Source organism: Carex rostrata, chromosome 33 (genome assembly GCF_964058835.1).
Source record: "Carex rostrata chromosome 33, lpCarRost1.2, whole genome shotgun sequence".
Lineage (NCBI taxonomy): Eukaryota > Viridiplantae > Streptophyta > Magnoliopsida > Poales > Cyperaceae > Carex > Carex rostrata.
Window position 1 is genome coordinate 2113879 of NC_135950.1, and position 14842 is coordinate 2128720.

The 14842-nt window shown below is 32.6% G+C and overlaps 3 protein-coding genes across 3 annotated transcripts in view; all 3 read right to left on the bottom strand.

Annotated features, from left to right (window-relative positions):
- Nucleotides 1-14842, bottom strand: part of LOC144548530 (uncharacterized) — a 99880-nt gene that overhangs the window by 17239 nt on the left and 67799 nt on the right. The gene's annotated exons all lie outside the window — the stretch shown is intronic.
- On the bottom strand, nucleotides 972-2351 carry LOC144548334 (uncharacterized). The gene has a single exon (XM_078297006.1). It carries the CDS (start codon nucleotides 2349-2351, stop codon nucleotides 972-974), a length of 1380 nt encoding a protein of 459 aa, XP_078153132.1.
- On the bottom strand, nucleotides 5684-7549 carry LOC144548628 (uncharacterized). The gene has a single exon (XM_078297343.1). The coding sequence runs from the start codon at nucleotides 7484-7486 to the stop codon at nucleotides 5876-5878; it is 1611 nt and encodes a 536-aa protein (XP_078153469.1). The 5' UTR covers nucleotides 7487-7549; the 3' UTR covers nucleotides 5684-5875.

Sequence of the window (14842 nt, forward strand, 5' to 3'; positions counted from 1 at the left end):
AATAAAAAAAATATAATTGTGTTAAAATCATCATCCTTTTAAAATGGAATCCGGTCCGGTCCATTCATAGCAAGCACAAATGGGTTGGGCCCAGTGAGGAATTCTTGGGCCTTTTTTAATTTATAAATGAATTACAACTAGATGCGGCCCATAATGGATTTCCAATTCTAGTTAAAGAGTTTAAGCATACTGATACTGTCGGTATATTGGAATTGCAACACTGGCTTTTGGGTTTTTGGTACAATTAATGCTAGGTGAATTTCTGTTTGGATTTGTGCTAGACTGAGTCTCTGTTCACAATCAGAAAATACATTTGTATGAGAAATATCAAAATAAAGGTTGCAATTATTATATAATAGTTGCAGGGTTGTCATTGTGTTGTTTCCATGTGTCAAATGTCTAATGCCATTAAAAAGCTGGTAGAACTAAAATAAGGCATTGGGTCACCAGGTTCTCTTTTTGTTTTTCTTTTGTTTGTATTTTATTTCTTTTTATTGATTGAGGAGAGCTCCTAACAAAATCAACCTTTAAATTATGGATTGCTGAAAGGATAGATTTATTGATTATTGGCATCGGAGTAAATTGAATAATATCACAAATTAGAACATTGAAAGAAACACTCAGGAGCAGTAAGTACATACCCTCATAATAAGAGAATTTCAAAATTAATAAAGAAAGATTTATACATAATTAATAGTTGGAATAGTGAATTAATATTGTACAAGGGAAAAGATAAAAATCACACATAAAAATGACAAATGAATTACATTGAAAATAAGGTACAACACACATGATAGCACAACATAGTGAATTGAATAAAGATAATCCACTGGTACACACAATTTAAATTGCATACATGATATAATGAAATAAAAGAAAACAAAATAAGGATACAAGACGAAGTATAAATATAGGTGCAAACTTCGCTTAGCACAATTAATGGTGTTTGCAGTTAAGCACGCTATATTTGGTCATTTGAATAAAAGAAGTACGGTTTGAATTAAATTAAGGAAAAACAAACAGATGCCAGCAATGACAGAGATGGTTATCCATGGGTTCGAGCAGTAGCGTCTCTTGAACTCTCCATATACTCTATAGGAACTTCTTTGATAATGCGCCATCACCTTCTCCTCCAAACTTTTCAACGGGTTCGGCATAGCGATATTATCATCAATTTTAGATTTGAGCTCTCGTACACAACACAAAATATCCTTGTCGTCAAACCTCGTGCTTGGGATATCGATGATGACACCATTTGCTCGCAATACTTGAACATCTGCTTCCGTTTTTAACATGCATGCCATGCTTGCAAAATAGGCCGTGAAGGGGAACCCACAGTTCACATACTGTTGTTCAAATCTTAAAAGCTCTGTAACTAGTGTACTGCTGTATGTGAGCATGTGCCAGGGTGCTAATTGCATTACTCCAGATAGTCTCCTGTCATAGAAAGACATGTCAATGGAGCCACCCGCATGCTTTTTGAAAACAGTTCCAAATAATTTCAACTCCGTTACACTAGGTATATAGTAGTCGACCATCTTCCTTATGAACAATGAACTAGTTTCTACGAGAAAGTTCTCTTCGGGGGTTCGGCTCCAATGGAACATGTGTAGTAGATGTTTGAAGCCACCTGGGGGAAGAGTACAGGTATCGCCATGCACTTTAGACTTGTGCATTCCCGGATAGAGGTCATCAAAGCATGAGAGAGCAAGTTTGTCGATTGGGGTACCAACATGGTTGCTTATGTTGGAACACTTTTTATATATACGCTTGACCACAAACCACGGCATCTGGTACTCCATGGTCAACATCTGAAGTTTGATCTTCATCGGGTCTGTCATTATATATTGGTATAATATATAAAACTCTTTGGACCTTTGATCTTCCCGATCCCTATTTATCTCTTTTGTTCCACTCAAAATTTCTATTCCGTTCCGAACATTTTGGAATAAAAGAATGGAAAATACTAAGATGCAACTATTGATCAGTAGGTATTCTAGGAGTAGTAGTTCGTCGTTTCTAAAACATTCGAGGTGATAGTAGCCCCGGGCTAGATGTTTCTTCTCTTGGATGTATTGATTGTATGAACGTAAGTCGAGATCAAACCACCGCCTCATAAATCCAACAAATTTCCATCCACTGAATTCACTCCTACGACGTGAATCATTATATGTATAATAATAAGATTCCCCAAAATAAACCAAATATGGGTAATATTCAGTAAATATTGATGGCTTTTCTTCACTGTCTGTTGATGCTTGCAATGATTTGGTGGGAATATCGGGGAACACGTTCTGTAACCTCTCTCCTACTTCCACAACCCACCTTTCTGCCTGACTTTCATTACTCATTTGTGACACTCTTCCCGATATATCCACAAACAAGCTGTTCTGAAAATAATGTGGAACGTGATTAAATAGTGAACACAGATATGCTAATCGAAGAAAGCATGACAAAACCATATATATCCAGGTTAATGGAAAGTTAAACTTAATTTGATTAGATTATTCGTCACTTTCACGAGGAAACTAATCAACTTAATTAATTGTACGTGGAGGTAAACTAGATAGGGGTGTCAATGTGTTACATACGAATCGGATCGGATGGAGAAATATTCATATAAAATTATCATTACCTATTAAATATTAAAATAGCGGGTAACAAAACAAATAATAAGTGATTATCAAATAAATTGATAGCTTATATAATTTAATTCCAAAAAATATAGAAAATAAATAGATATATTAAATACATCATGTATGTCATTAATATCATAAAATATAAAAATAATACATCATGTCAAATAGATATATTAAAATGTGGTACAAATCAAACTAATCATGATAATACAAATTATACAATTATACGAACAAATAAAATTATCATATATAATTTTATTTTATCAATTAACCTAATAGTGTAATGGGTATGAAACGGCTCTTATATCCATATTCATATCTGATAAGATAATAAAGAAATTTTTTTCTTATCAGTATCCATACTCGTTAAATTAACAAACAAACAAAAAAAAGTCTTGCACATATATATCTTATCAAATGCAATATGAAACAGGTAACTTAAAGGGCTTTATGGACATCAACAAATTGCCACTGTAAAGAGAACTAATTCATAGAATATTCCAACATAAATAACAAAGGCTATATCAATATGAGATGACATATTTTATATATGAGGGACTTATAACATTTGTAAGTTATAACATTTTACAATAATTCGGTTTTGTAATTTTAAAAATTCAAACAGCCGATTCAAACCATTCAACATGATATCTATATTAAAATGTGCTTGGAGATTAAATTTTATATTTTTTTAATTTTTTTACTATTTATTAAGTATTTTACAAAACTACTATTTTTTAGACAATTATTCTATTTTTTACTAAATATAAATATCATTAGACTATGAGATTCCTTTCTTTTCTGGAGGAACTATAATTTGAGCCACATTGTAGAAAGTAAAATACAACTTATAAATAATACTATTTTACATTTTGATCAAATTAATTGTGTTATTAAATATTTTAATCTTAATATTAATACCATATGAGTAATATTAGACTAAGCTTTAAGCCTGAATTAGATACTAATTAGAGATTGTAATTAAACTTGAAGTCAAATCATTACTCAATCTTAAAATGATCTACAAAATTTCAAAGGAAATTAAATAATCGAAGAAGCATGGCAAAACCATATATATATATATATATATATAGAGAGAGAGAGATAGGCTAATATGTTTTCGGTAGCATATGGGCTGAAATACACACGGTCAAAATTTGAAATTTCAAAATCCAAAATATCTATCTGAACCGTTCATCTTGTTCTCCATATTAATATGTGCTTGGAGACCAAATTGTACATTTTTCTGAATTTTTTTACTATTTATTAAGCCACTTTGAAAATCGTTGATCCAACGGTTTTACTGTTTTGTTAAGCCACCGTTAGATCAGCAATTTTCAAAGTGACTTAATAAATAGTAAAAAAAATCATAAAAATGTAAAATTTGGTCTCCAAGCACATATTAATATGGAGAACAAGATAAATGGTTCAGATCGACTTTTTGAATTTTGAAATTTCAAATTTGGACCTTGTATATTTCGGCCCATATGCTACCGAAAAAATATTAGCCTATCTCTCTCTCTCTCTCTCTCTCTCTCTCTCTATATATATATATATATATATATATATATATATATATATATATATATATATATGAGGTTGGCGACTCTACTTATATAAGCATATGAGAGCATATATGCTTATAAGTTATTTTTGCATTTTCAATGTCCAAATGGTCGATCTGAAGCACTCAACATGTTCTCTATATTAATATGTGTTGGGAAATGGAATTTTACATTTTTTGAATTTATTTTTACTATGTTTTTAAAATAAATTCAAAACAGTGTTTTCCAGATTTTTTTTATTCTATTTTATTTTTTTTACCATATAAAACCACTGTTTTGAAAACTTTGGTCTCCAAGCATATTCTAATATGGCGAACATGTTAATTAAATGCTTTAGATCAACTATTTAGACATTGAAAATGCAAAGATAACTTATAAATATATCCTCATATACTTACGTAAGTAGAGTAGCCAACCTCTACACACACGGTTAGCCAAGGAAAACTGATCAATTTACAGAGGTAATTAAAACTTACTGTTCGGAGAATAGATCTGGATCCACAAAGAAACACTCCTTTCCTCTTCCCGATTAATCAATCCACAAACAAACAAACAAGCTCAAGCTCTTCCGAAAATATAATTGATGTTATATATATTACAAGTGGAGATATATATTATATTAGGCTACGAGGATACACCCAGGTAAGGTAGTCACTCTTATATACATATAAGATAAATTGTGAATAATATTAACTGCATCACTGCATGTCCCTGACCTACTTCACAAGCAAAGGCAATATTATATTCTAAAGTAAAAGTATGTGAAATTGGTATTGCTTGAACATATAATATAGGACATCTGGATTCTCTCTCTCTCTCTCTCTCTCTCTCCCTTTTTCTCTCTTCAATTAGACTATGCATCTTAATTAAAGAAACCTATATATTCCATTCCAATGAAATACAAGGAAAAGAACTAGAATAATAAAAACCTCAAAGGAGACTTTCCCATGACAAGACTTTGAAAAAAAATAATAATAAATAACACACTACAAGGTTTCTTTCGGACATTTCATCGAACAAGTTCTGAGCACAGTCAGGGATTTCCCCAATTTTCATATTCATAACAATTGGCGAGCCACTTAATACAGAGGAATGTGCCTACAAGCCAACGGCAATCACTTATTAATTTAAAGCTGCACTTCATGTGCAACAACCCCATGAAAAATATTAATCACAAACAACAGTGAGGACAAAAGCTTAGTTTGGTTATTTTATGGACAACCCTTTCCCCATTTGAAAACTTCCCCGGTTATCTCACACGAATCTTTAAATTTTGGGAAATTGAGGAAGTTTTGCTCGGTTAATATCAGTGCAAGTTGCTCCTCAAAACCAGCCTTATATGAAAACTAAGGTCTAGTCGTACAGTAGCTGTCAGGTACCACTACCTAATGGAATACCGGGTAGGTGCTGAAACAGCAAGTCGAATGCAGTACAACTGCAAGTAAATAGTCAATAAAATCACACAGAAAAATAGAATACAAAATGCGAACTAAATAAAGAAAACATTACAAATAACGAAAGAACAGTAAAAAGTAAGAAAGAAAATATCCAGAATAAGAGAAATATTGAGCAAAGCAGTAAGAAGTACTTCATTTAATAGAGCAACAAACTGGCCAAATTACATATGATTATCTAAATTCAAATGAGCTGTCTTCAACTAAACTCGGCACTTCAATCATTAGGCTTACTAATTGTCTGGTCCATGAGATCTCTCGCATCATCATCTCGCCCCATTTTCAAAAGCAGTTCTAATATTGGTGCAGAGGCAGCTAAATCGGGTTTCACCCCTTCTTGGTTCATTCTGTTCAACACACCCATAGCCTCGTCTACTTTTCTCTTCTTAGCATATGATTTCAGCAAGGAAGTGTAAGTCGAGAGATCTGGCACAACATCATTGAGATGCATTCTATCTAGTATATTCATCACATGACCAATATTGCCACAATTTGCATAGCCGATAAGTAAAATTCTATATGATGCAGCATCAGGTTTTATACCTCCCCTTACCATTAAGTCAAGTAACTTTTCAGCTTCCTTGCTTTGCCCTTGTTTGCACAAAGAATCCATCATTGATCCATAAGTAACCTCATTCGGCGAAAAGCCACTATCAATCATATCCTTGAAAACTCTAATCAACTCTTTCCAACAACCAAGCTTAGAATATCCATTAATAACACTATTATATGTGATGAGATCAGGTGGGACACCTTGATTAATCATATCATACAGTAGTTTCTCTGCGCTGTCAGTTTCCCCCCTCTTGCAAAGCGAATCCACAATTATAGTGCAAGTCACAGTGTCAAGTAATATTCCCTTTGAAACCATCTCGTTCAGCAACTCCTTTGCCTTTTCTAGTTTGTTCAACTTGCAAAGCCCATCTATAAGAGTACTATAGGTAAAAACATCAGGATCCTTACCTCTAGAAATCATAATACAAAGCAACTCCTCTGCTTTTTCAATGGCCCCCTCCTTACATAGTGTATCTATGATGGTATTATAAGTCACAACATTGGGATCATGCCCTTTAGAAACCATGGACTGAAGCAATTCCACTGCCTTGTCCAATAGCCCTTTCTTGCACAACCCATCTATGAGAGTAGTATAGGTCACAACATCAGGTTGAATTCCCTGAGAAACCATGTAGCGCAACAGTTCCTGTGCCTTCTCAGTTTTGCCGTCCTTGCACAGGCAATTAATCAGTGAGTTGTATGTGACAACATCTGGCACAATACCCTCTGAAATCATTACCTCAAACAAACTAAATGCTTTATTAACTGCTCCTTCTTTACAAAGGCCATCAATTACAGTGCTGTAGGAGATCACATCAGGTGTGCAGCCAAACTTAGGCATTTTATGTAACACCATGACAACAGCCTCACTAATCCTATTCTCATAACAAAGGCCCTTGAGTATAGGAGTGAAGAAGCAAGCATCAGCTCTCTGGCCCTCCCTAATAAATCGTCCAAAGAAAATCAACCCGAGTCCAGGCCGATTCATTCGAGTACAGTAGTCAATCAACATAGTATAGGTCATGATATTGGGTGGGGGTGAGACTCCTTTAGTTTGGCTCAAACGGTTAAAGAGTGAAAATACAGTTGCATAATGGTTGTTTGAGTTCTTCATACGAATTAAGGCCTTAAACAGATGATTAAAGGAATAGATGGACGGTGCCGGGCTCTTAGCAGCCAACAAGCGATCAAAAAATTGAAGAGCATCTTTAATAGTAAGGGTGCCCGACTGACAACGATCTTTTACAGCCAGTTCCAATTGGCGGATCCCCATGGCCGTGTATTGAAAATGGTCACGACTGCCCCTTGGAGATGGTTCACTAGAGGCTGTTGGTAGCCTCTAAAAATGGGTTGCCCCCCTGTTCAACTATATGGTGTCCTACAAATTAATCAATACATTCCCTGAGTAAAATAAATGAAATAATTGTTAACAAATTTTGCATAACATGACAAAGGCTGTAGGTAACAGAACAGTACTAGTTAGGCATCAGTCCAGTACATGATGCCCACCTTTGCTTAATAGTGATCCACAATGCAAATAATCAAACACAAATAGATAAAGTTTTCCAGGTTGGTACCATTTCAATTTAGATCAGCTACCATGCTGGTACTCTATGTACTGCTGGGTACTAACAGATGCCTTTTTGTGTTATACAATGTCATACTCATTCGTTATATTTTCTTATTTGGACTAGATGTGCTTTATGGTGGGCAGTGAAGGTCAATTTGGGCTCTTCCCAAAGGGCTGTTTGGTCAATTTTTCTAATTAGGGATTTGGTCATTGAGCAGGTCATCTAAGGAATCAAGCAACATGGGACTCAAAACTTGATAAATAATAAATCATAGTATCATAATAAATGTAGCAAAAGGCTAAATAGAGGACTCCCTATTTACTTAATTAATGTTCGAATTCAATCCTCTTATACCAGTAATTATTCAGCTAGTAGTGGTCTGCATCAGACAAACTTCGATTTTATGAACCAGATTTTAGTAGTTACTTTGGACTTTTTGTGTTTGCCTTTTGTCCAATTTACAAGTCATTGCTATGTTGAGGATCTTAGATATAATTCCTATACCGTACTAAAAAGGTGAGAAATCCAGATTTGGTATGATTGGACAAATACCTTACGAATAAACAATCTAATACCAGCCTCTTTATTTCCCAATAAACTAATTTCTCCAGCTGGGGATAACTAAACCAAAGAAATCTAAAATTGAACTTAACCTTACAAAACTGTAGCAGTAGATAATGTGCATGCACAGTGGTAACCAGAACATGCCAGTACCAAACTTGATCAGCTCAATTGCAAAATAAACTGATATTTGAGTCTTTGATTTCAACTGGTACTGTAACCTGCTCATAAAGATATTATGCTCAAGTAAATACTTGATCAAATAGTGAATTGCCTTTTCATGATTCATTATAATATTATGTCACCATTATGCTTGTAACCTTCAAACCAAGTTTAGATGTTGTGAGGTAACATGCACTAATCCTAAGAACTATGAGAACCCTAATTACCTCAAAAACTAGTAAATATTCAAATAAATTAGACGTATCCCTCAGAATGATACTCTTAGTGAAAAATCACCATAATCAATCAATGTGCTAAATTAGTGGCTTAAAGGAAGTGGCAGGGGAGAGCAGAGCTGTTACCATTGTTCAGAGAAGAGGCTGAAACCTTGTTTAGAGAACGTGTACGAAGCGTAGCCGTCAAAATCTGCTGCTGGTAGTGAGAATATCTCTGAGGGACATTTTCACAAACAGTTGATGTGCATGTGCAAGAGAATTGTATTGTACCACTTAGAAAAAGGAAGAGAGGAGAGATGGGGTAAGAGAGAGAGAGAGAGGAGAGGGTGAAATATGATTAGTGAGTAGTCTAAAATTGTATTGTACCACTTAGAAAAAGGAAGAGAGGAGAGATGGGGTAAGAGAGAGAGAGAGAGGAGAGGGTGAAATATGATTAGTGAGTAGTGAAATAGAAAGGGAGAGTATTCGTGAGAGGTTTGGAGAAGAGAATGTGGCGGCGGTGTGGCATTCAGTGGGGAAGAGGTAGATATGCGACAATTTGGTGTCTTTACTTTTGATTTGCGCAGGAGACGATTATCTTCTTTTTGTTTTTGGCAGAAATTTTGATTGCATCCGGTTATTAATTCCTTTTGTCAAAATTTTTATTTGCGTATCTCAATTTTCAACACATACACATTTTATTATTATTATTATTATTTGAAATTTCATACTCTAAAGATATATTTTTTTATATATCTATTTTCAAAGTGCAGATGGTCAATCTAAATCATTAAATACAATCTTCATATGAAAATTTTATTTTTTTTATAATTTCTATATTTTTTTAAAGACTTTTTAATGGTCCGGAATTTTCAAATCAAGTGAATTTCTACCTATCTAAAAAAGCAGAAATAAAATTTAAAAATTATATAAAATTTGGTTTGCAAATATATTTTTCATATGAAAATTGTATTGAATAGTTCGTATTGATTGTTTGAACTTAAAAAAAAATGAATACATAGGTCCACAATGCAAGCTGTGTAATATGCTCATTCATTAATCTTTATATATATGTGAACTAGAATAATTAAAATACTCTTTTTATGAATGAAAAAATATTATATCTCTCAAATTTTATTTTAGCCAGCGCCTAAATAGATATACAGTAAGACATCATCTACTTAAACTTGAGGGTAAATTTTAATTATTTTATGAAAAAATAAATAGCACAGCCCCCTCAAAAATTCCTTTAAAAAAAAAAAAATCTAAAGTAACATTTTAGGTCCTTTTCTTTTTAAATCCTATACAACGTCAATGTAAATTTGAAGTTTCTTCATGAATTGGACCACCAGATATATCTAGTTTGTTTTGTTCCTAGCGCATATGAGACCTATCATGGTAGGGTTTTACATTTTAGAGATGATCTATGTTTGCAAGATATATTTTTTTTATATATTAAGAAGGGTATATTTGCCTTTTTGTGCACTGTGCAAAAAAGAAAAGAAAAGGTAATAACCAATTAATATCGTAATTAACAAGTTCAATTGCACTATATATTACAACACGATATATATACAAGTATATACAACTTGAATATCAAATACAGAGTACAGCTACTAGGTATTATCAATTAGAGTTTTAACATTCAATAAATTATATATAGATTTCCTTTTTTTAATACTAGATATTCTTAATAGCTACTCAGTTTTCCTGTCTTCACCGTCTGATAAAGATCTCAACATTTTACATTTACTTGAACAAATCTCAATGCCAGGGCCGGTTCTGAAAATTCTGGGGCTCGGGACGAGACAAAAATTTGAACTCTTAATATACACAATTTTTTATTAATATATCAATAGATTATACAAAATAGAGGAACATAAAATCAATACCCCTCAAAATAAAACATATATAACGAGTCAATGATTAACATACTCACATCATGCTTCTTGATAAACAAAATAATAAAAGGATTGAACCTAGGTAATGAGACAAAGTCACTGTGTCGCTGAGTCGTTGCTGCTGTACTAACTTGGATCGAACTATGACTTACCTAAATTTTGATATCCGCCATAGAAATAAAAAAAAAAAATGGCGAACGCTAAGTTACATTTTTTTGCCATTTTTTTATATTAACTGTACAGAAAAAATTTGATAATAAAAAAGTGTCAAAAGCTATGCTAAGTTAGGTTTTTTGAGTTACCTTGATATTTTCTGTAGAAACAAAATTGGCAAAAAATTGGCAAAAGTTTGATATTCGCTGTAGAAACAAAAGAAATTTGATATTTGCTGACAAAACTAAAGTTTAATTTTCTTTTTTTCTCGTTTCACTTTCACAAGGCGGGAGTTAGGTTTTTTTTTTTTTTTTTTTTCTCGTTTCACAAAGGAGGCGGGGAGAAGCTAGAAAATTTCTTTTGGGCCCCCTGGCTTTTGGGGTCCAGAGCCATCGCCCTGGGTACCCTAGGCTAGGGCCAATCCTGCTCAACGCTTGGACGGACCCACATGTCAGCCTCCTCCAAATTTTGGCCTAAAAGTTTGATTACTTGCATGTGTTTATAGAGGGCCTCCGTGCAATGGCTCAATATTTGAGATATGTAAAAAATCACTTGATCTGAATGGTGTAGAATTTTCAAATCAAGTGATTTTCTACCTATCTAAAAAAATAGTAAAATTTGATAAGCAAGTACATATTCATATGGAGATCATGTTGAACGGTTCAGATCAACCGTTAAGATTTTAAAAATTCAAATATTGAGTCATTGCACGGAGGTCCTCTATGCTACTCATAGCATATTGACATTTTCCTTTATTAAAATGTAAAATTTTGGATTGGCCGAATTTTAAATAGAAAAAGAAAAATATTTGTCTTTCACTTTATATTTATTACATGATTACAAAGAAAAATATTTATCCTCATAATTTTTTTTTTATATTTGAATAATATTTATAAATGAACAACTAAATTGGATGTATACTAGAATTATCCTATTCATATAAAATATCACTTAGAATGATCTAAAACTTGCCCAGTCTTAGAAAAAAAAATAGAATTATTGCTTGTATCATGTCCAATTTATATAAAATTGTTTTTTCATCATCCATCAAGCAATTTAAAAACTTAACAATTTGATTTTGTCACATTTAATTTAATTGATAATCAAATGCATTTCAAGTTTGTTTGAATTTGATATACAATTTGTCATGCAATATATTTAGTTTGAAATTTTGATGAATATTGCCGTCAGTTTGCCATAAAATTAATATTTTGATTTTACTTAATAATTGTCAACTATACATTGTAGTCATATTCATTCACAATAATTGGTAAGTTTCTCTCAATCCTTCTGACATCTCCTTTCTCCTTGGTAACTAGTAAGTGCGCGGATTTGAACCACCAAATTCAATTCGACTTCGGTTTGGGAGCGTCTTTCCCTCCCTCTCCAGAGAGGAGAAGCAATAATGGGTGGGGTCCGCTGGTAAGTGAGACTGTGAGAGAGAAAATAAAGGAAAGATTAATTTGGGGTGGGGTCATATTGTAAGTGAGATACAAAAGAAAGGAAGAAAGGATTTGAGGATGGCACTATGTGGTCATTCGTGTAGCCGGGTCGTTACTTTCCTCTCTTAAATCCAAATTTTATTATTTATAACCGAAAAATTTCAATTTTCAATTTTCATTGGATTTATGGTTTCAAATCTTTTGAAATTTTTAATTTAGTTATAATTTGTTTAGATTTAAATTTTCATCTGCAATTAGCTATTAGATAAAAAAAAATTGTCAAAAATTTTAGTTTATAGCTAATTAAATCTTGTTCAAAAGTTCAGGTTAAAACAGAATTGGTAACCCAAGTAATTATTTTCTCTGTGTATTAACATTTAAGCAGTCACACCACTATCTTGTTTTGTTTGTGGTGCATTCTTTTTCTCTGAGTTTGACTGTGAACCTATGTTACCCTGACACTCCTAAAAACCCATCGTACCCGTGTCCGACACGTATACGACACCGACACGCCTCCGATACGAGCCCGATACGTATCAGACACGCCAGCTGGCGTGTCCCAACCATCTTGATACGGTCTCCGATACGGGTTGACTCGCTGGGATACGCCTCTGACACGAATGGATACGTCTGGGATACGCTTGGTTCACGGTGAACCGCGCATACAACCCTCACAGCGCATGGTCCACCATGCACCGCGCCAAACCAAAATTTTTTTTGTGGCTGAGGCGAATCGAACCCAGGATCCATCACAGCATATCAACAGCACATTACCACTACGCCACTTTGTGTTTGTGTTAAATTACAGTATATATTATATTTAATGTATAGTAAGCTGTATTTTAATATGTAATTTATATAAAAAGAATTAATAATATAATTAAAATAATAAATATATATATATATATAATAGGCGTGTCGTATCTTTGGTTTTTGAAAATTGCCGTATCGCCGTACCCGTGTCGTGTCCGACACGATACCCGTACCCGTATCTATGCAACATAGCTGTGAACTCTCCTACTGTTTCATCTATTAAAGTATTTTATAAATGCATATGTTGTGGAGATATAAATAATATTAATTTAAAAATTCATTTTTTTTTTTATCTTTGGACGTTACAAAGATAAAAATTGTTTGTGTATGTGCTATTTTAAGAAAGATCATGTGATTCTAGACTATAATAATAATAAATACAGACAATCTTATTTACTTTTATCTTAGAATGTACATAATAAAAAATAAAAATAAACATCTTTACCCTATTAAATACATTATCTCCATAATACCAACTGAATAATTTGAGATTTCGCATATCTAAAAATTGGAAAAAAAAATACATCAATTATAACAATATAACTTTTTTATTTTGCAATTTACATGTCTGTAACAATAAAAAGATGCACAGAAACTTATATCACATTATTTTTAAATTTCATATGATTATTAGTATTAGAGTGAAATCGATATAAGTTTTAGTACTGTTTAAAAATTACAAGATTTTTACAAGTTTCTAGAGGCCAACTTGAATAAATAAAACTACAACCATCATCATACGCCTCCAACCACATTCAAATAAAAAAAAATAAAAAAAACGAGTATTTTTTTTAAATGGTAAAACAATTATGAGAAATATCAAATAAAACATAACTTATATTTTGAGAGGGAAGAAACTAAAATTTATTGATTTTTTTATATGATTTTAATTTTCTATATGGTATCTATTTATATGCTACAGAATTTAAAGGGACATTAAAATGTAATTGATCTCTAATTAATTATTTATTTTCAGAACTTCTTCTTAAGATAGAATCGTAGAATTCAACTAGCGTGTAATTATTTTCTACGGACTCTTTTCTCAAGCTAGCAAAATCATTACACTTTATCGCTTTAAGTAATATTTTTCAACCCTTTTCCAAACTAGCGCGTGTCTTTGTATTATTGCCGCTTGGCTGATTATTTTGACTCCTCAATTAATTCAAAATCGAAGCTCCACCCATAAGAGTGGGATTTTTTTTAGAAACCATAAATAAAAAAAAATAGATTTTACCAAACTAACTTGGTTACTTTGTTTTTTACAAAAATTATAAGAACCGAGATGCCATTTCGGTTCCATTTTTTTTTTTGGAACCGAAATGACAATTCGCAAATTTTCACAAATTTTAGAAAAAAAATACATTAAAAAAATGTGAAAATATCTCGGACCGAATTACCATTTCCGTCCCGAAAAAAAAAATCGCAACTGAAATAGCATTCAGTTCTTATGTTTTTTTTTGTGAAAAAAAAGTAATCATGTTGGTTTCATAAAAATCCTTTTTTTTTTAATTGTGGTTTATAAAAAAAATTCTATGAGTGGAGGGCATCCCGATAGGCCTAGCTTAAATTCGGTTTGATGTTCAATCGTAACTATCTGATCTGTGTTAAGATTCATGCAAACTTAATCAGCATGAATCTTAACGTGAACCGGACAACTTCGATCGAAAATCAAATCAAATTTGGTCTTGTGCTCATCAGACCACCCTCAATTTCTTGAATACATATCACCTAAGGTAGCATACTATTTCTATTTAAATCCAAACCATCCGATCAGAATTCACACAAATATTAAAGAGGCTCCATACATTTTA

Coding starts and splice junctions, on each gene's coding strand:
- LOC144548334 (XM_078297006.1), bottom strand. CDS start 2,351: ATGAGTAATGAAAGTCAGGCAGAAAGGTGGGTTGTGGAAGTAGGAGAG.
- LOC144548628 (XM_078297343.1), bottom strand. CDS start 7,486: ATGGGGATCCGCCAATTGGAACTGGCTGTAAAAGATCGTTGTCAGTCG.